The sequence below is a fragment of the Papilio xuthus genome, unplaced genomic scaffold (genome assembly GCF_000836235.2).
Source record: "Papilio xuthus unplaced genomic scaffold, Pxut_1.1 DF827570.1, whole genome shotgun sequence".
NCBI lineage: Eukaryota > Metazoa > Arthropoda > Insecta > Lepidoptera > Papilionidae > Papilio > Papilio xuthus.
This window is the reverse complement of record NW_013531079.1, coordinates 421870-444116: the sequence shown is the minus strand read 5'-3', so window position 1 is coordinate 444116 and position 22247 is coordinate 421870. Positions and strand designations below refer to the sequence as shown.

Genomic DNA, 22247 nt, shown 5'->3' with positions numbered 1-22247 from the left:
CCTCGGTGTTCCCGCTGCTCGTTTGCCCCCTTCTGTTATAAAAAAAAAAAAAAATCACAGTCGCATCAAAAAAAACGAAATGTCACGTTAATCATGTTACAAAATAAATATTCTTTAGATAAATTAGTAGAATACAAAAACAAAAATAACGTTCTTAAATTAAATTTTTGTAATAAAAAAAAAGAAAATAAATTAAGGTGAAAGTTTCTATTCGTCTTAATCTACATCTTAGTTTGTTCATTTATTTATTTATTAAGACAAACCAACAGCATACATATAAAATAGCAGTAAAACAAAAATCACACAAACATTTTACTTTACAACTTAGTTCCTTTACTAAGTTACTTTACCTACTTTACAATTTTACAACTTAGTTCCTCAACTGCTTTGAGCTTGTATATTATCAATAAAGTTATGACGACACGGATCCTTGAACGTGTAAAGAAATAAAAAAAAATCCCCCGATAGTGAAATATCGTTATAAATCAACACAAATCTAATTTAAAATGTATGAATGTATTTATATTGAACTTTATCATTACAGATAAATTTAATCTAATAAAGTAAAAGTACATGTTGTGTTTGATTTTATATTGCGCTAATTTCCAGGATTTTATAATTTGTCAATCATATTACAAAATAGAATGAGGTTCATATTTCAATTCTTAATTTTCCAATTAAAGCTATCTCCGAAACAACTTAATGGATTGATATATAAAAACGGCTAAACACTCACGTATATTCGTCCGAATGCGGCACCGACTTGTTTCGAGCCCATCGGGGGCCCTTCTTCAGGATAAGTGGTACTGGTATTATATCGCGGACGCGGCCCGTCGCTCGCCTCGATGGGCTCGAAACTAGTCGGTGCCGCCACCGGACGAATATACGTGAGTGTTTAGCCGTGTTTATATATCAGTTTAGTATAATGTCTCACGAAAGTTTGAGTAATTTAACTTAATGGACCTTTATGAAATTTGGCACATACTTAGAACATAGTCTGGAAGAACACATAACACATTCAGCGCGGTCGGAGTCGCGGGCAACAGTTAGTATAAGTTCCTAAAATACACCAACAATAAACATAAATAATTAAACATTATAAATAGAACAACATTTTAACTAATTTAGTCATCTTAATATGCAATACAAATTAAATATAATACGATCGACATGTATTGGCTGTTGAAAGCGTGAGAAATTGATACAAGAATATATAGTATTGTTGCGCCAATATGCGGCGAGAAGAGTACATCACGCAGTTGTCATTCTCGCAGACTTTGACCCCGGATTCCACAGCCCGTATTGTTCTTTATAATTGTTACGGCGCTCAGATAACACGCGTACTTAACTATGCAACTTATCTTTGAATCTGTAGTTGTTATAACATAAACTGTACGTGTATAAAATTTTTCTGTTATCTGTCATATTGGAAACTAGCTTACGGAGCAAAAAAAAACTTAATAAGTAGCCTACATGTTCTTCCAGACTATGTTCTATATCCACGCAGTTCTAGAGATATTTTCAAACAAACATCCATACATCTAAACATTCTCATTTATAATGTTAGTAAGATATGTGTATACAACTGACTAAGACAAAGCGCTTTTGATCCGAAGCCATTTAAAGTTCAAAGGTAACTTTCTACAAGTCACGTGATTGTCACATGTCAGTTCCAAATATTTTTAATCTTAATTTTGGAATAACTTCATAACGAATTCACTATATATATTTTTTTTTAATAAATTTAAGAGTGGTAGAACCCGCTTTAACATCTTCGCACGAATTGGCCAGGTTCGTCCGGTGAAATACCACCACCACACAGAAAACAGGCGTGAAGTGGAAGAAATTCCGCGTTTCGTCTAATGAGTGTGCGTCCCGGAGGCCTAATTTAGTCCTCTTTCCCTTCCCTCCCTTTTCTTATAAGGAAAGGATGGGAAGTGGAAGTGGACTTTCCGGATGAGAGGATGCATGGAAAGAGAAGATATTTTTTTTCTGTGCATCCTCTGCTCCGTCGATTAAAGGTAGGCAACGCATATGCGATTGCGTATGTCTATGGGCAACGGTCACTTCGCTATTTCAGCGATTTTAGGTGGCCGCTCGCTCGTTTGCCACCTTATGATATAAAAAAAAAATAAAAAAAATAAAAAGGTGGCAAAAGAGCAGCGGAAACACCGAGGTTTTCATCCATGCTCCCAGCACCAGATGAACTGCAGATGTTGCCGGCCTTTGAGATGGCGTTTCCATGATTCCAATGTCCCATTTACATGATGAATTCTCAGAAATTGTTTTTTTACATTATAAGGTGGTAAACGAACAAGTGGTCACCTCAATATGCAAAATGCGAATCAATCGCTACCTAAAGACATCCGCAGTTACAAATGCGTTGCCTACCTTTAATCTACGGAGGAGGGACGCACAAAAATATTTTCCCTACCTACGAGTTCCTTCCTCCGTCCAATCCACTCGGACAAACGACGTGCGCGCGATTTTATTACTGCGAAAAAGAGGAACCTTTAACTCGATGATAAAATTATCATTTAAATGACTAAGGCCATTTTATTACCTCTGGATTAATTGAAGAGAAATGTGACTTTATATACCAGAATGGATTAACGTGACAAGATTGAGAAAAGTTGATTATTTGGATCACTGCACAATTCTAGTAAGTTTTATTTTGGTTAATATGTATATGACAAAAAAAATGAAATCTAAAAGTGTTTTTGACCTTGAAAAGAATTGATGCGATAGTTTTTGGTTGTTATTGCATCAGCTTACACGACCAGTGTGTAAGTTCGTGCTTTTATTGCGTCAGGTCGGAGAAATGCCGAATACACGTGTTTTACTTAAAATTATTTAAAAAAAACGATGCCTTAATGTTGTTATTAATTAAATATGATCATAAAACAAGGGTAAAATGGTGTAAGCAGTATTATATTTAATAGGGATTAATGATTTTTTTTATAAATTACTAATAATAATTAAAAATCACAATTTTCCCATAGCAGTTCGTATTGTATTCGCGAATGTATTCATATTTTTGTTAACATAGATGTCGCCTGCGACTCCGTCCGCGCAAACTTAAAAAATCTTAATTAGTAGCCTATGTGTTCTTCCCGACTATGTTCTACATCTATACCAATTTTCAGGAAGATCCATGTAATCGTTCTGGAGATATCTTCAAACAAACATCCATCCAAACATCCAAACTTTCGTATTTATAATATTACTAAGACAAGAAAAAAGTATAGATCCTTAAGTCCATTGTGATATTAGTTAAATTTTGTATGTTGTACGCGGTGTTTAGGTCCGCATGGCGCGCGCGTGTTTAGATGCGCGCTTCGTAGACATGGAGGCAAATATTGACGCTACTTCATCGTTTATTTAGTAAGATAATACAATGAAAACCTTTGCTAACATTTGTCCTATTTGCATAGGCTTTCAAAAGTCTATATTTAAATTTAAAAACCTTTTAATATTTATTCTTGTTTTTTTTTTAATTCTAATATTTAATGCGAATGAAGTCGTCAGTACCTGCCAGTATAACATGTTCTAATTCGAATTATTATTGGAATCGAATTGGAATTGCATTTTAAAAATCGATATCGGATAAATCGAATTAACACTAAACATTCCGAATTCGATTTTTTAATTTCAATTTTGCTTTGTAAAATTGAATTCGAAGTTTAAAAATGCTACAAAATAGGTTATACTCCGGTAAAAGGAGCAAGGTCGTGTGGGAGATTAACGGCCAGCTCCAGCGGGGAGTGACCGTGCGCTAGCTCTAAGTGGACACAAACAGTGAACTATCGCGGTCCATTGTCCAGCATCTGACCTCGGTAGATAGCGCCAGCGGAACACCCCTTGTAAAACGAGAAAAACGCTTTAGATCCAGGGCTGTCAAAATACTACAGCTCTGATAAGGTTTTTGTTTTATTTTTAGAGATGTTTTTTTTCTATTGAGTCATTGTTAAAAGATGTTTTAGCTAGCCATCCCCTTTCTAGTACCCCTGGAACAGGCGCCTGTACACTCCTAAGTTATGGAACCCTAGCTCCCTGCATCCGTAGGTGTCGACCCTATCTTAGTTCTCAATCTTATGCATAATAAATGAGAATCTATAGATGTAAATTAAACTATAAAGGCTTTATTTCTGCAATTTGGATTCCAACATGCGTTGCTACCTGGTTATTGAGTAAAACATTCAGATTTTCATATTTCTGTGTGATGGCAACCCTAGTGCGATCACGAAGCTATATCAAGTGGTGAGGATGCTGCTCTCACCAGTCGCGTGGTGACGGTCGCACAAGGCGCACGCATGCGTCTCGATCTCCTATCATACTTTAATTGTTTGCGCCGAAGGAATCTACGGCAATGGATCCGCGGGTGATTGTGTTCATTTTATTAGCCGCTAATATTTTAAGTTGGGAATTTATGGTTATGGGGGCGTGCGCGAATTGCGTCAATGGGGAACTGACTGTTAGGGAACTAACTAATGCTAGGATAGAGTACGTGAAACAGCAGATCTTGAAGAAGTTACGGTTGAGCCGGCGCCCCGCTGTGGCTGTGCCGGTGAACAGTCTACCGATGCCGGTGGCGGAGGGCCAGACCCTTAGTGCGGGGGCGGATAAACCTCCAGAGTTTGATGACTACTACGGCAGAACGGAACAGAAGATTATATTCCCTGTTGAAGGTGAGAAGAAATTTTTAACTTAGTAATTTTTTATTCTGTTCCAAAATCAACCAAATTTTTAGGTAAGGACTATCTGATTTATTGGAAAATTTAAATCTTTTTTTTTATGAAATGGGTATAAATTTTACTTAAAATGTCTTTATTATTTCTAAAACATTTAAATATTAAGACCAACTTAATCAATGTAAAAAATTAGTTTTCAACAACTTATATAAAGTTAGGCCTTTCATAATCATTTTAAATTAATAAAATATTTATGATAACACAAAGGTTAACACACTTGTTCGTCCTCAACATATATATAACGATGAACTTTGTACTTTCTAATTTTATGTCAGGTTGACGAATTACTTGACCGTACTTTGACCACCACGTGACAGTCTTGTGTTCGTTATTTCATAAACAATCATATCAACAATACACCGCATGCAATGTTTACTATTTAATTATAGAATAATGCATGATAATTATTTTATTGTAAAGGTCAAAGTTCTTAAGATTGGAAGTAAGAACACCGAAACTGCACACGATAATAAAGTCCTTTGAAAATACTTAGTCTAACAGTGGTAGAGAATGCTTTAACATCTTCGCACGAATTGTCCCGGCTCGTCCGGTGAAATACCACGACCACACAGAAGACAGACGTCAAGTGGAAGCTATTCCGCGTGCAGTCTGATGAGTGTGCGTCCCGGAGGCCTAATTTAGTCCTCTTTCCCTTCCCATCCTTTTTCTTATATGAAAAGGATGGGAAGGGGGAGTGGACTTTCCGGATGAAAGGATGCATGGGAAGGGAAAATATTTTCTTTCTGTGCATCCTTTCCTCCGTCGATTAAAGGTAGGCAACGCATTTGCAATTGCGTATATCTATGGGCAACGGTCACTTCGCTATTTCAGTGATTTCAGGTGGCTGCTAGCTCGTTTGACACCTTATTATATAAAAAAAAAGTTAAGTAAACAAATCTTACTTATATTATAAATGCGAATGTTAAGATGGATATTTGTTTGAAGGTATCTCCCGAACCGCTTAACTGATTTTGATGAAATTTGGCATAGGTGTAGAACATAGTCTGGAAGAACACATAGGCTACTTATTAAGTTTTTTTTTATTCCGCGCTGACGGAGTCGCGGGCGACAGCTGGTATTTAACACCTTAAGCTCCATGAGTATCTTTTTGTCACACAGTGTTTAGAACACTGTGTATTCAAAATAATACACATTTTTGTATTTAAACACATCCCAACAAAAAAAAATGTTTTGTTTTTTTATACGGTCGCTTTGGGTTTGGCGCTGAGGGTTTTAAATAGCATATATTGTTATATTATAAATAAAACATATTTACTTTGTTAAAATCTGTACATTTTTAGCAGTTTTTTATATATCGAGTAGATCTTGATTACATTTTTATTTAAAACTTAAAAATAATATTTTCCTCTTTGATGCTAAAATTAGAAATTTGTGACCGCATGACCTTTGTCGAGGTATAAGTTAATTAATTTAGGATTTATCTAAATGTAGTTTTAATTTATAATAAACCTGACTCTCATAAACCCTTGCCAATTAAAAAAAGATGTAAAGGGAAAGTAAATTTTGCGGGGGAGTTAATATATAAGAAAGGTAAGTTAAATATCTTTCCGGCCATTTATGGTAGAGCATTTGAAATTTTTAACTTAATATAGTTTTCGCGCGCGATTCCGTCCGGGGATAAAAGCTTAATTAGTAACCTATTTGTTCTTCATACTGAATTCTACGTCTATATCAAATTTCAGTGAGACCCATGCAACCGTTCTGGAGATACCATCTAACAAACATCCGTCCATCTAAACATTCGCATTTATAATATTAGTAACATATCTGAGTCATCGTACGATTTTCAAGTAACATTGTAAGATTCTGTTTATGATAGTCGTTATCAATTTCACAAATCAAGAGATGAAAATATTTTTCATCAACACTTCCTTCATTACTCATCTCTATTTTTTTATATTATAAGGTGGCAATCGAGCGAGCGGCCACCTGAAATCGCTGAAATAGCGAAGTGACCGTTGCCCATAGACATACGCAATTGCATATGCGTTGCCTACCTTTAATCGACGGAGGAGAGGATGCAAAGAAAGAAAACATTCCCTTTCCATGCATACTCTCATCCGGAAAGTCCACTTCCATCTCCCATCCTTTCCTTATAAGGAAGAAGGTGGGAAGGGAAACAGGACTAAATTAGGCCTTCGGGACACTCTCTATCATTCCACCAACGTAGGGTAAGCACACCAGTTTTCGGTCTCCATATCTATCACATTTCCACCACCCTTAACTTAGGTAGACGAGCCCCTTAGTGTGGACGTATCGTGAGACCATATCTATCGGTTCCGTCATTTCAATCGTTCCTTAATCATGTCACAGTTTACAAGCCTTGTCTACTACTAGGTAACTGTACCTTAAAAATAACATGAATTACTTCTAAATATAGCATTGCCGGTTGTAGCATTTCCGGCGTCCTGGGCGAGATTTTTCGGCGCCCCCAATTTTTTTTGGTGTCGAGGGAAATTTTACAAAGATATCGAATCTTAGGGGGCGCCCCTTAATATCCGATTAAGGCGCCGGCGCCCTAAACGGTCGCCCAGTTGATATTTGAGCACTTTTGATCCCCCTTTCAGTGTCGTTCAATAAAAAGAAAAAAATGAGAGTAAAGGCCGTAATATATCGTTTATTTTATAAGGATATTTATACCAGCAAATAAACACAATATTTACATTTGACTTGTGATATCTGTATTCATCAGATCTGTCAAAGATAATTGTATGTTTGTATGTATGTACGACACGTGTAGGGGTCACCGGAGGCGGAAACAATACACGATAATGTTCGATCTACCTACGTTATCACGGTACAATCCGACCGCGATAACACCGTGATGTAACGCTGTAAGACTGACCTATATATCATGTAATCATCATCTCATTCCACACTATGTTTATAGTATTTTCAATCTTATCTAAAATATCTCCTAAGTTCAGCTCACTATACGTCCCCATTGAGTGGCCCGGAGCCTACCCTAAGTTAAGGGTGATTAGGCTATAGTAAACTACGCTGGTCAAGTGCGAGTTGGTTGACTTCACACATATCTTTGAATTTCTTGCAGGTTGCATCACGATGTTTTCCTTCACCGTAAGAACGTCGGATAAATGTACATATGTAAACAATACACGGCGGAGTTCGAACCCAGCATCTGCAGATTGCAAGTCAAGTGCTCGACCCCTGAGCCACCGACGCACTAATTGATTTTTACTTAAGTATTATAAATCCTAAGTGTATATTTATCATAGTAAAGCTTTTTAATTTTATTCACGATCAATCAAACTGATTTATTTTTTGTAAATGTCATTTAGATTATAACTAAAGAAATGATAATTTTGATTAATTAAGAAAATTATGTAATTCGTTCTACATAATGGATTTAATTATTTTCCTTGTCATTTTAGTTTTTATTGTACTCATAAATAATATCTATAAATACAATGTTTATCACGAGACATCCCATTGATTGTTATATGTAAAATCATTTTTTTATTTATCAAACAGTGGTAGAGCCCGCTTTAACATCTTTGCACGATTTGTCCCGGCTCGCCCGGTGAAATACCACGACCACACAGAAGACAGGCGTCAAGTGGAAGCAATTCTGCGTACAGTCTGATGAGTGTGCGTCCCGGAGGCCTTATATAGTCCTCTTTCCATTCCCACCCTCTTTATAAGGAAAGGATGGGAAGTGGAAGTGGACTTTCCGGATGAGAGGATGCATGGAAAGGGAAGTTATTTTATTTCTGTGCATCTCCTCCGTCGATTAAAGGTAGGCAAGGCATATGCAATTGCGTATGTCTGAGCAATAGTCACTTCGCTATTTCAGCGATTTCAGGTGGCTGCTCGCTCGTTTATATATATATATATATATTAATTTAATGATAACAATATTACGTTGATATATGTAAAAACAATAATATCGTTGTCTGTGATAAAGATAAATATTTTCATACCGGAAATAATTTATCATTATAATTCTCTACGTGTGTTTTAAACTGTATGACAAGATTGATTCAATATACTACGAATAAATTATTATTTTATTAAAATTTACTTGGTTAAGTCGAGTCACGGGAGCGTCGGTGGCTCAGGGGTCAAGCACTTGACTTGCAATCTGCAGGACCTGGGTTCGAATCCCGCCATGTACCAATGTGTTTTTCGATTTCTGATTTACATATGTACATTTATCCGACGTTCTTACGGTGATGGAAAACATCGTGATGCTGCACATATCTGAGAAAATCAAAGATATGTGTAAAGTCAACCAGCCCGCACTTGGCCAGCGTGGTTGACTATGGCCTAATCACCCTTACCCTTAACTTAGGGTAGGCTCCGAGCCCCTTGGTGGGGACGTATAGTGAGCTGATGATGATGACTTGGTTACATATTTAAATAAAGATAAATCAACTTTCTACTGCTGTTTGAAATTTAAAAATGCTCTTTTAATTAAAAAGTTGTAAAGGGTGAGATTCTTCCAGCGCCCACTTTTATGTATATGTTAATCTTCCAAAGATACGGTATCTTAAGAGACACACTTTATATTCGACTCTGGCGTTTCTTATGACCGGCGCCCTGTGCAGTTTTTCCTTGTCCTACCTTAACGCCGCGACTCGGTCACCTTTCATGTAGTAACATGCTTGTAAATACATAATTTTTAATGGAAATTCTTAGTTTTCTAATCGTTATCACAACGACCTTTTCTATTAATTAAATTTTAACGGAAATTGCGTTGAATGACATTTATCAAAATGTGCCGTGGATCTGAACCCGGGTCTTCTCGGCGGCGTGTTATCTCTTATCAGTTACAGTTATAAGTCAGTACAGTTTACATTGGAGATTTGTTTAACTCTGAGGTTATTTTATTACTTTATAAACTTTCATAATTCCTCTAGTTGCTGGAAAATTAATTAAAATGCTGCATTTCTTTTTTTGGTTCTTTTAATCGTAGCATAAACGATTTGACTGATTTTAAAGAGATTCTCCCAAACGTTAAGGTAAATTATTATTATTATTATAGGAATATTTGTGTTATAAATTACCTCTACCTCGTTAAAAAAGTACAGATTAAAAATACAGAGACAGACGTTGCAATATGACGCATTTTCATGCATTTTTTAGACAGCCAGTTGCTGATAAACCTACACTTAATCAATGCTTTGGGAATAAGAATCTGAGTGCTCGTTTAACACGTATTTTAAGGTAAAGATAATGAACAGATTGCCCTGCCCCTTGCTCGCGGGTCATGGACCAAAATCTGGCATTATCACGCATGAATCATGCGACGCCCGAGTGCCTGATAACGCGGCCTCTCCCGCGGCTACTGAGAGGGAAACACGAAAAAAAAGGTCATCTTGATAAATTAATCTGAAGCACAGGTCATTGAATTCCGTCTCACATTTACAAAACTTCTTTATTTAACAACATTATAATGTTTACAACGCAATTCTGACATCTTAGACTCATTTAGACTTGTCAGATGTAATTTACGTATATTATACATTTTTGATAGTACTAGATATGTATTTATTTTGATTTATTTATTGATTTTAATATGGAATAAGCGTGTTATAAACAATAAAAAATAATGTATTATACTATAAAAAAAATTTAGGTTAGATTAATAAGTTAAATTTTGATTTGACAGATGTCATTGTTTTCCCGCCCTTTTTCCCTTCAATTGGATTCAAGTGACCGTTTGCTCAGTTGCTATTAAAATATGTTCACAAAATGTTTTTAACCTATAAATATGTATATATTACAATTGGAGAATGGTGAAGTCTTGGGCAAACGCTAGTATTGCATAAAATAAATATAATTTTATTAATGTATACATGACAAGATTAGTGGATGAATGATCGTGTAATCAGATTGCGATATGTTATCTGTGCACGTGAAATATGTTATCACATCACCCGGAACACCTGAGATTTATGAATGAAAATCTTGTTACTAACATGATCGTACGATACTTTAAGACCATTCACACAAGGTAACGTAAATTCTCGAAACCCAGTAATTTTACCCAGAGTTATGTCACGCTTTTTCATAGAGCTCATCCCCGATTTTTCTGTCATCGTCTAAGACAGTCGCTCGCAATCCGTTTGTCAAGATCGTAGCAAGAAAAGTTGCTGCAATTTTCAATAAGGAAAAGCAGTTGACGCTTAGTCTGTGTGCGTTTACGAAGCGCGAAACGCGATTTTCGCGACTCAACCATGCAATATTAATTTCGACGTTCCTTTTCCTTGTGCATGAAAGGTACATTGTTAACGACACACAATTGACAAGTTATTACGTCTGATTATCATTGGTGTAAAATAGGACAATTTGTCTAAAGTTCTAGTGTCAGGTTGTAGCTGTCTGGTTGAGCAAGTGACCGCGGCTAATTGGAGCAAGGAGTGACCCCAAAGGCCGCGCCGCCGATAGCGCGTCAGCCGCCGCCTCAGTGCTACTGCCCCGCCCCCTCCTTACTCAAGTGCTCCTCCCCCGAACACCTTGTCTGTCAAGTCTCGTGTTAAAGATGTTTGTTGATACTTCACTATTGGATTAGATGTGTAATCTTGTGTAGAAGAAGCGAAAGGTGTGTCAAGAAAGTGCAACTTAAAAATCCGTGACCATAGCCAACCCTTCTAGGTCAAGGATATAAGAAGTCAAGTAACTATTTGATAATGTGAAGCTTACTTCACATGTCACATCTTCGTTTTAATTTATATATAATGTAACGTATATTAACGCTAAAATTGTGTTGTTACAGGAGAGTGTCTGACAACGGGCAGGTACCCCTTCATCTGTCTGCAATTCGAACTGCCGCCTGACGTTGAGCCCGAGGAGGTCACAGTTGTCGAGCTATGGTTTTACAAGGTAACATACCTTACCCTTTCATACATCTCTGTCAAACGCAATATCTATCCATTTTTCTGTCTTTCTTTACTTTTGTAACAATAATTTTTATTACTTTATTAATTGATTAAAATATATTCCAGGAACGCGACCCTCTCGACGAGTACAACCAGACGTTTGTGATCTCGGAAGCTGCGCACTGGGATAGCCAGCAACAATTCAAGAAGACTAAGCCCATTGCCATCAAGGAGACGGACGTGGGCGAGGGCTGGGTGCGAGTCGAGCTGGCGTGGGCTGTCCGCGTCTGGCTCGAGGGCATGGAACGTCTGCACACGTTGCACGTCGCCTGCAGAACTTGTCAGGTTTGTTGGTAACTGTTTAAATAAACGTTAAGTGTGAATTCATCAAATTAAATCTACACTAAGGATTTCCCTACTTTACACTCTAATAGGAAGATATTTGAGATTAGTTATAACTGAAAAAATGTGAAAATGTCGATTGTGATTTAAACAAATTAATGAAATCTATACAACTCAATTTTCCCCTACAGCTACGTCGGGCGCCTCTCTCCTTCCACGAGAAGCATCGTCCTTTCCTAGTACTGTATACAAAGTACGCGGGCAAGCGTCGCCGGGGTCGCACACTAGAGTGCGGGGCTACCACCAGCGAGTGCTGCCGGGAACCCCTTTACGTCAGCTTCCGCGAGTTAGGCTGGGACGACTGGATCATACGTCCTGCTGGATACCACGCCTACTTCTGCAAGGGATCCTGCGCGCCTATATCCGCTGTGTCACAAGCTGATAGCTATCATCATAATATTATTAGGGTAAGTTTCTAATATCATCTTGACCACTTTTGATCCTCCTTGCTTAATATTAATTAAAATACATATGGTAGATATTCTTGACCTCTCTCTGCCTGAATCCGTAACCCTTGTTTTATAGAATTTGTTTTTCGATTGCTTGTGATTTTGTTGTGACAGATTTATGTATTTTAAATTAATTTCTAACAGTATATTTTTCTTTACAGAAATACTTCTACTCAGTATCCAACGAGAGGAAAGCAGAGTTCAAGCCGTGCTGCGCGCCGACCACGTTCAGTTCTCTCCAGCTGTTGTATATGGATTCTAACAACACGGTTACGCAAAAGACATTACCCAACATGGTGGTAGAATCCTGTGGCTGCATGTAGTTCTGAGTGTATGTATTTCTATAGATTCTTGAAGTGCAACGGATTAGTTTGTGTTGCTGACTTTAATTTATTACTAGCAAATTAGCAATTTGTTGTTGTGATAGTACTATTTTGTGTGCGTTTCGTCGTCAAAATGTTTTAGTTAATGGTAAAAATTGAAAAAAATTATTGACACTTTGTTAAGAAGTATTTGGTTATGAAAGATTTACGAACATAAAATTAAACTTATATAAAAATAGCTAAAACACTTACGTATGTACGTCCGGTGGCGGCACCGACTAGTTTCGAGCCCATTGGGGGCCCTTAGGGCTCGAAACTAGTTGGTGCCGCCACCGGACGACCATACGTGAGTGTTTTAGTCGTTTTAGAATATAACATTTTTAGTAAACTTTTTGAGGATTTTTAGATGTCTTATTATAATATTCAAACTACTTATTACGATGGCGACTTTAAATCGTAAATAGTTGAATTTACATTGTGATACTGATATAGGCCAGTGTTATTTTTATACTTAATGTGATTTATTTATATATATCTGTACATTTTAAGATCCAGTGCATTTATATTACTTTATATTAGGAAAATTAAATGGATTAATAATTTTGAAATGTATCCATAATGAAGTATAACGATTAATTTTGCTGTATAATTAATTTAATTAACCAATGTTGCCCCTGCCTAATTAAGTTTAATTATTAATTAGTACGTTAATTAATTAATGTGTTAATGACAACAGTTAAAAATACTTTTGTTAATTACAACATAACCTTATTATTGTGCGTGTTTTTATAAATTGTTTAAAAGTTGAATCCTTCATTATGGAACATTTCGAAAGTTTACTTTTTTAAGTTATTTTTATAACTATTAGTATGATAAATTATCATAATATTTAATTATCAAATATATTATTTGAGATTAAGTTGATGGACGAAAGTTAAACTCATTGTTAGTGATATGATAAGGTTTTGTTTTAATATTATAGTTTTCACTGCCGGTACACACGTAGAAATATTTATCTCAGTTTTTGAAGGCAAATAAAAGGGATTACGATTTATTTCGTATGTGGACTGTGAAAGTGGACCTACTGTAATGCCGTGTTTACATTATGTCAGTACAGTACGACAGTAGCGCTGGTCTGGCACGAACTGTAAAGTCTCACTAGCGCCAGTTAGTTTATTACTTGTGTAAATGAATTTGTCAAACGTCAAAATCTTTTTACCCTAAAAATTCAGATGTATATTTGACAAATTATCTGCGATAAGATATGCAGATTAAAAGTGAAATAACAGCATAGGTTTTTCCATTTCTAAGATAAAATTTATATTTTTTTGTACAAAAATAATCGTAATCCCAATAATTTGAATATATTATCTGTACTAAAAACCGATTGTTTTTAATCTTAATTAATTTAGATAATGTATCGAATAATTGTATAATTAAGTGGTATTTCCCAGTTGGTCTATGTACTTAATAAAGACCTGTGGTTTTGTGACTAGATATATTAATTAATGAAATAGAATATTTCTATAAAGTATTATAAATTTAAGATAAAGAATAAATGAGGGTTGAGATATTGTTATCGATTTTGTTTTTTTAACACGAAGTTTAAAAGGTTACAAGTATCTACCTATAAAATTTTCTGCACGACAACAAAACTAAATACGCCTGCCACATGTAAAGCATTCGCGCAACTTGCTCGATGGTGTGGGTGCGATGGTTAGGAGACCGAAAGAAACAAAATATGGTCGAGTGTTGCGTTTCATACTTAGTCTTAGAGAAATGAAGGTATACCATATTAGGATACTATTCCATATTTGGTGACTTTCCTCTATTAGGACAATTCAAATTACAGCTAACAAGTCTATGCTCGCCTGGTACTAAAACCGAGCTTAAGTTCAAAGAAAAATACGCCTCAAAAGCTACTTAATACCAATATCTTCTACATATAAAAATCAATTGCTGTTCGGTAGTCTCACTAAAACTCGAGAACGGATTTGTTTTATCTTGGCCCCGAAATGTTCATGGAGGTCTAGGGAAGGTTAAAAAGGTGAGAAAAATTCATTAATTGCCGGGAAAACCCTAAAAACATTATTTTCATTTTCCCATATAAATGGATCTTGCTGAAATTCGTCATAGATGTAGAACATAGTCTGGAAGAAAACATAGGGTAATAATTATGTTTTTTTAATACGCGCGAACGGAGCCGCGGGCGACAGCTAGTGGAAAATAAATTAAAAGTCTTAATCATCTTACTTCTTTTACTAGTAAATTGCATAGATTACTCAGTATTGAATTATTCAAACTTTCGTGAGACATTATACTAAACTGATATATAAACACGGCTAAACACTCACGTATATTCGTCCGGTGGCGGCACCGACTAGTTTCGAGCCAATCGGGGGCACTTCATCAGTACCACTCATCCTGACGAATATACGTGAGTGTTTAGCCGTTTTTATATATCAGTTTACTCAGTATTGGAAAAATAAAATAAATTAAACGCACAAACACATCATTTATTAATCAAAAAAGCAACAGATCACAATAAAATGCAACTAACGTCCGAGTGACAACAATTATCTTAAATTATAACTTAAAATTTACTTAACAATAAGTAGAAAATTCTGGATCAAGGGGAACTAAGATTCGTAATGTTTTGTCATCTTCAAAATGTTGTCCTATTTTAGTGCCTTGAGGTACTCTACTTTCTTTTTGTAGACACAAACAAAATTAACTTGAAATAACTATGTATATAACAATTCTTATTAATAATTAACCAATAAGTTATGTTTAAAATAAAATGGCTTATAAATTCATTTAATTTTTTTTTTTCAAAAACTATGACAAATCATATTAAAAGCTAATTAAAAGTCATATTTTTTCCTACAAAGATATATATTTCTAAATTGATCCAGAATATTCTATATCCTACGAGCAGTTAAATAAAATTATTCGTCGTTAAAATCTTTTAAGTCGCAAAATAACAACCTTTTACTATTATTTCGAATATTTAAATTACTTTTAGTAATTTTAACAAATATAGACCGAATATATCACAATTATTTTTTTGGTTATTTGATATAATTATAAAAATGTGTATATTCTTATTATCACAATGTTTGTTTATCACTGTTGACAACCATTTAGTAAGACCAGCGAGGTTACACTACATTCGCTTCGAAGCGATTCTATAACTATAACAATCGTTGCGTTATATTTGGCTCGTTCAAGTACAGACAATTGCTACCGGTCCAAAGGTCCGACATCGATTGACGTCTCCTCTCTCCGGCATGTACTTATGACGTGTACGCTCGAGACAAACAACACCATGTTTATGCATACACTATAATAACGAACTTCGAAAATGTATGGAACCAAATTGTATGGACAATCACGTGACTTATTGTCAGTTCTATACATTTTTGTAGTTATGGAATCGCTTCCGAGTGATATAAAGAGGTCTAATCCCCCAGAGGTAAGAGATTGTAACAAAAACCGTCATTGTACAATCTCAAATATTACGTATTGTTTAAACGTTAAGATTTAAAATAGCATGGGATTTTTCAAGACAAAGATAGATGGGAATAAAAAAAAACCTAGAGGAATAAAAAAAAAATCACTGACGATAGAAATAAATAAATCTTTTAAGCTTTTAATAATTTACCTTTTTCGAATTTAATTTTTTAAGGCAAGTTTGAGTTCAGTAAACTTTTATTGCCTGGGAAACACGTTTTTTTTACAACAAAGTTTTTTTTTTTAAATTGGTGTATTGTGTTTGAGGTATTGTCATTTTTAGCTAATAATTTACGTTTTGAATAGATTTTTTTTGTATTAGGACGGATGTTGATGTACCATTTTGAGCTTAAACTAAATGCATTAAGTGATATAATTCCGTAACAGTAAAGAATTAGCCTTACAATGGCACAGAGGAAATATTTCTAGTTAATAATTTTAACTTAATTATAAATTCACTATTTACTAAATTAATTTGGAATGATTTTATTGATCACAAGCCTTAGACTATTGGGAAAATTTTGGTATCGAATTTAGGCTTATTTTTCATTTGGTCCGAAATATTTATAACAAATTTATTATAGAGTATCCTATTTTAAATACGTATAAAGAAAAAAATATCTCTTAAATGAAAAAAAAAATGTAAATGCAAAAATAAAAAATTGTAAATATATCTCAAGTTCGTGACTATTACAGTTTATTATCAGTACAAATGTATGTACCAAAAACGTACGCGGTTATAAATCTTATTCCGAATGTATGGAGTATCGTTCGCGTATTGTGTATATTTTTTTTTGAACATACAATAACATTATAATGAGCTGCTTTGACATTTTCACTTAACACATAACTTAACCGAGTTGTATAAATAATATATTTTACAAAAGCGATCACATACAAAATATTTGTGACTAAGACATAGTAAAGCACCTAATATGAGTCGGACACTAAACTATCGGTCAGTTAACCGAACTTTTCTTTTATAAATTTATCTGAAACAAAAAATAAGATAAATTCCTTCTATTCCCCTTCTTTTCTTTTGTTCTTTTCTCTGTACACATCATACACTTTCTGTGTTTTATTATATTTTCGTTTAAAAGTAAGAATCTAACTAGTGTGGGTACCGGAAGATTTATTTAGTCCCCTTTCCGTTCTTGCCCTTTTCTTATTAGGATGAGGATTTCGCATAGGAAGGGGAATTATTTATCTTCCTGTGCGTCCTCTCCTCTGTGGATTATAGGTTTGCAAAGCATCTGTAATTACAAATGTCTACGGGCAGCGGTCATTAGGTGGCCATTTCGTTTGCCATCTTATGATATAAAAGAGGTTCTTACCAGACAGACTACAAATAGGTGCTATAAGAGGTGCGATTTTTTTTTTATTTTTCAAGTACAGAAGTCTAAAAATAAGTTACTTAGTTTTGTAAGTTACCATTGTTGGTGTTGGTGGTGTTGGTGGCGGTGGTGGTGGTGGTCAGTTGGTGGTGAGTTTGGCAGTCTCGCTGTCGCTGGGCGGCGCGGGCTGGGAGCTGTGCACCTTGATCAGTGGCGGGGGCGGAGTGCTGGGGGGCGAAGGCCTGCTGCTCACAGTCAGCGCGCCGGAGTTCACGTCCTCGATAGCTTTGCGTAACTGTAATTCATTAATAGTAATCAATTGAATAATGGTATTTAATTAGTATTAATCTGTTAATTATAGTTGATTAATTTAATTAATTATTAGTTTATTTCGTACCTCTTTCAATGAGACGACGCCTATAAGCCGTCCTATAGCTGTGACGTAAGCGCGACTCACCCCCAGGGTTGAAAACAGGGAGTGGACCTGCAACATATTCAAAAATTAAACTATCACGGCTATCTTTACAAAGTGTAGTAAATACAATTAATAGGTAAATTTAAATTGTTTGTTGATAGTAATTAAGCCGAAACAAATCTTATTTCTTACTAATGTTACGAATGTTAAGACATCAAATTATTAATGTTTGTTTGAAGGTATCTCCAGAGCGGCTGCATGAATCTCGTTTAAATTTGGTACAGACGTAGAAGATAATTTATAGAAACACATAGACTACTAATTTTTTTTTAATTCCGCGCGGACAGGTCGCAGATAACAGCTACTTAAAAATAGATTAATGATATTAGACATTAGTATACCTTAAGTAGTGAGGTCCTCTCTACGAGCTGGAAGGGAGCTGGATCAATGTGGCAGATGTATAGATGCTCATCCTCGTACTCTGGGTCGTCTGGATGCTGTAATGAGAAAGGTAACTATCAGCTACTTGATTAGTGGAAATGCAGCTTATGAAGTAATTTAGTTGACGTACCATGTCCCTCTTCCTTGCGATCTGCAGCATGCGGTCGAAGTCTATCTCCTTGGCCATCTCCAGTCTCTCCCAAGCCTTCTGGTCCTCAGGTGACATGTCGCAAACACGTTCGCGGGGCTGTATGTACATATTTAATTAAAATGTGTCATGTCATAGTTGTCAAGTTTATTAATTAAAAGTATAATTAACAATGACACATACTGAATAAACTGATTATTAATTAATAATAATTAATTGATTAATAATTTTATTAATCAATTTATTAATTCGCTACATAGTTTTTTAATAAATTGACACAGCTAGATTAGTAACTTTTAATTTAAAAATCATCAATCAAGCAATCTTAGGAATTTGACCGGAGTTTTTTGACTATAATTAGATATGTATGTTACCAGTTGCACTTTCTTGTTGATAGAGGGGCTGCGCGGTAACGAGGGGCTGAGCTGGTCGGGAAGCCCGCCCTCCACATCCTGCAGCAGTGTGGACCTCTTGAAGATAGCCTCGAATGCTGCACGGATTCTGTTCACATAAATACCACTAAGTATTAACCGTCACTATAAAAATATGACCATAATTTTTAGATATTTTTAGAACGTTTGATACAAGACTTTTTACTAGTTTAAAGGATTATACAGACCTGGTCTCGGCGCCAGTAACAGTGGTGTAGACGGAGGGCTGTGGTGTGAGGGGCATGTTCCCTCCGCCCACGAGGCCGCGGCTCAGAGTGAACGAGTTCGTCTTCTTCAGGATTGACTTCGGTCGGAACAGCTGCCCTGGGGCTGGATGTTATTTTGTTAGCGTCATAATTGAAAACAGACGTACTTGATAACCACAAAGGTCTGGAAATATATAGCGTTATACTGATTTTATTTGCCTAAGTAAAAGGAATAGGTTCCTAAAGTCTATGCCTTATTTCTTCCCTAGTTAGACACTAAATTTTTTAATTGTTCTTTTGGGTAATAGTTTGATTGCTTTTGGATTAAATATGAACTTCGGTTGGTTAAGATCACTTACCAGGTATCAATCCGCCCTGGTCGTTGGTGGTGAGGGAAGTGCCTCGCGTCATCCCCGTGCCTGGCACCTGCAGCATGTCTGGTGCCGGCGTCACCTGGTAAGTATTTATGTATCATAAACAGCTCAGCTGGGAGAAAGAAGGTCAACATTATACTTGAAATCTCTCTTACCTCGAACCTGGAGGGTCGTCTGACCTTCTTGGCTTCCTCATGCTTTCTTCTAAGCTCAGCCTCCCTGTGCCACAATGCCGCCACCTGCAGCCGTCTCTCGCGTCCCACTGCTTTTTCTATAACCTTCACCAGCTCCCAGCGGTGGATGGAGCCCAGCAGTACCATGGATGTAGGACTATCCACCAGGGGGAAACTCTTGATTGACTGTGTAATTAACACAATTATCATTGATTAATTAATTATACTAATAATTAATTAAAATTAATTAACTTGTTAACACAAAAATACTAGTTGTATGTAATCGTAAGTAGTCAACAATCATCTCTTTCTTTTTATAGTTAATATAATAATGTAACCTTGTTCTCTTTGAGGATGTCCTTCAGCTGCTGGAAGGTCATGCGGTTCCAGATGTACTTGACGTCACGCACCATGAAGTCCTCCACACAGATGTCGTACATACCTGCATATGTCAATATTTATATAACAAATAAAATATTATATATAAGAGACAATTTGTATTATACAAAACATGATTGTACTGTAATTAATTTTACTAATTACTAACATTATAAATGCGAATGTTTAGATGGATGGATGTTTGAAGGTATGTCCAGAACGGCTGTATGGATCTCGATGAAATTTGGCATAAATATAGAACATAGTCTGGAAGAACGTATAGGCTACTTCATATTTTTTTCATGGAGGGTTAAGTCGCGGGCCAGAGCTAGTTTACCAAATAAGGAAATTAATTAATCTATAGTTAAAATTTTTCTTTAGAGTTCGAGTTATTGAAATGTAGATATTAATTATTTTAATTATCAAACCAAGTTAAAGTTTTTAAACAAAAATGTAACGACGAGGATGGGATTCGAACCCACGCGTGCAGAGCACATTGGATTAGCAGTCCAACGCCTTAACCACTCGGCCACCTCGTCTTGTACTTACCTCACCAAACATACGTACTGTTTGCATCAATACAATACTCGGAACAGACAAATATTAATTATTCTATTAAGTAATTAATTTTATTATATTAAAATGTTTTATTAAAATAATAAATAATTATTATAAAATCAATTGAATTATTTTTTTTTATAACAGAAGGGGGCAAACGAGCAGCGGGAAACCGAGGTGTTCAACGACGTCCATGAACATCAGCAATACCAGAGGAACCGCAATTCATTTAATATTGAATGATTTGATTTAAAATTGGTTAAGTGAATGAATTTATTTCCTACCGAGTCTCTCTCTCTCTCTCTCAGTCAGTCAGCTTTCTCACTTTTACTACTAAATTTTAGATATAGTTAGAATCCTTTGACGCGAACGACGTGATATCGTTACAAAGTCAAGTGTCAGAATAGTGAGGGGACATGTCGACATTTTAGTAAGGGTAATATTGTGCCAGTACACCGGCATACTGTCGGATTTTCTTCCTAACATAAGTGAATGAATGGCTTTTATAAATGTACTATTGTTTGTGTATGAATGAAGTATACTGTCAGGACTTAGTGAAGGAATGACTCACGGCTGGCAGAAGACAGCAGATCAGGTAGATAAGGTAACTTCTTGATGAGTATAATACTGTCGAAGCAAGATGGCTGCAGGAGTGATGCTGTCGCGTTGGCTGCCAGCACCGCCGCCATCATGGGCAAGATGTGTGTCACCTGAATATATATAATTAATATGAATTAGTTGATTAGTTTGTTTAATGCTTAGTGTAGGGTCAGTAGTGTATTTCATCATCAGCTCACTATACGTCCCCACCCGAGTGGTTCGGAGCCTACCCTAAGTTAAGAGTGATTAGGCTATAGTCAACCACGCTGGCCAAATGCGGGTTGGTTGACTTCACACATATCTTTGAATTTCTTCTCAGATATGTGCAGCATCACGATGTTTTCCTTCACCGTAAGAACGTCGGATAAATGTACTTATGAAAATCGGAAATCGAAAAACACATTGGTATATGGCGGGATTCGAACCCAGGACCTGCAGATTGCAAGTCAAGTGCTTGACACCTGGGCCACCGAAAAGTAGTGTATTTACTAAGTGTAAATTGTTAGCTATACGACTAGGTTCGATTCTCGCTATGTACAATTATGTTTTTTTAGTTACGTTTACTAGAATTAGTGTATTGTGGTTATTACATAATAAATATATATATACATAAAATTTAAACATACATTTGAACTTGAACGTTCAGAGCGGGAAGGAAGAATTTACTATATGTTTCTTCTCACTTTAGTATTCAAGCGAAGTTACTTGAATATTTCTCTATTGCTTTGGGTTTTTAAGTTTTATTTTAGTTTTGGGTGTAGGGAAGTGAAAGGTAATTAAGATGTATGACCTGTCCAGTCATCTCGCTGACGATGACAATGGTGGAGACGGTGTGTGTCACAGCCCCGGTGAATGCGGCCGCGCCCACAGTCGCGTACCCACCTGGAA

At 35.9% G+C, this 22247-nt stretch overlaps 2 protein-coding genes and 1 non-coding gene across 4 annotated transcripts in view; 1 reads left to right on the top strand and 2 right to left on the bottom strand.

Moving 5' to 3' along the window:
• Positions 1-4295: 4295 nt before the first annotated feature.
• daw (activin beta chain dawdle) lies at positions 4296-12984 on the top strand. The gene is made up of 5 exons (XM_013313217.1): positions 4296-4688; positions 11512-11618; positions 11741-11959; positions 12148-12423; positions 12627-12984. The coding sequence occupies exons 1-5, from the start codon at positions 4370-4372 to the stop codon at positions 12786-12788; spliced, it is 1083 nt and encodes a 360-aa protein (XP_013168671.1). The 5' UTR covers positions 4296-4369; the 3' UTR covers positions 12789-12984.
• A 2832-nt stretch (positions 12985-15816) lies between these two features.
• Positions 15817-22247, bottom strand: part of ClC-a (chloride channel protein 2) — a 45721-nt gene continuing 39290 nt past the window's right edge. For both annotated transcript variants that reach the window (XM_013313381.1, XM_013313380.1), the window contains 12 exons: positions 22150-22241; positions 21331-21469; positions 20162-20265; positions 19806-20009; positions 19636-19729; positions 19259-19400; positions 19014-19140; positions 18622-18738; positions 18452-18547; positions 18033-18119; positions 17733-17930; positions 15817-17293 (listed from right to left, as the gene is read on the bottom strand). In XM_013313381.1, coding sequence (XP_013168835.1) covers positions 17775-17930; positions 18033-18119; positions 18452-18547; positions 18622-18738; positions 19014-19140; positions 19259-19400; positions 19636-19729; positions 19806-20009; positions 20162-20265; positions 21331-21469; positions 22150-22241 — 1358 coding nt within the window. In that variant the 3' untranslated portion in view covers positions 15817-17293; positions 17733-17774. The remainder of the gene's footprint in view (positions 17294-17732; positions 17931-18032; positions 18120-18451; positions 18548-18621; positions 18739-19013; positions 19141-19258; positions 19401-19635; positions 19730-19805; positions 20010-20161; positions 20266-21330; positions 21470-22149; positions 22242-22247) is intronic.
• TRNAS-GCU (transfer RNA serine (anticodon GCU)) lies at positions 20659-20740 on the bottom strand. The gene has a single exon. It is a non-coding gene; the product is annotated as a tRNA-Ser (tRNA).

Excerpts from the sequence above, each read along its gene's own strand:
- daw (XM_013313217.1), top strand. The coding sequence starts at position 4,370 with ATGGATCCGCGGGTGATTGTGTTCATTTTATTAGCCGCTAATATTTTA. Across the intron at positions 11,619-11,740 it reads TCGAGCTATGGTTTTACAAG|GAACGCGACCCTCTCGACGA; the intron begins GTAACATACCTT and ends AATATATTCCAG. Across the intron at positions 11,960-12,147 it reads TCGCCTGCAGAACTTGTCAG|CTACGTCGGGCGCCTCTCTC; the intron begins GTTTGTTGGTAA and ends TTTCCCCTACAG.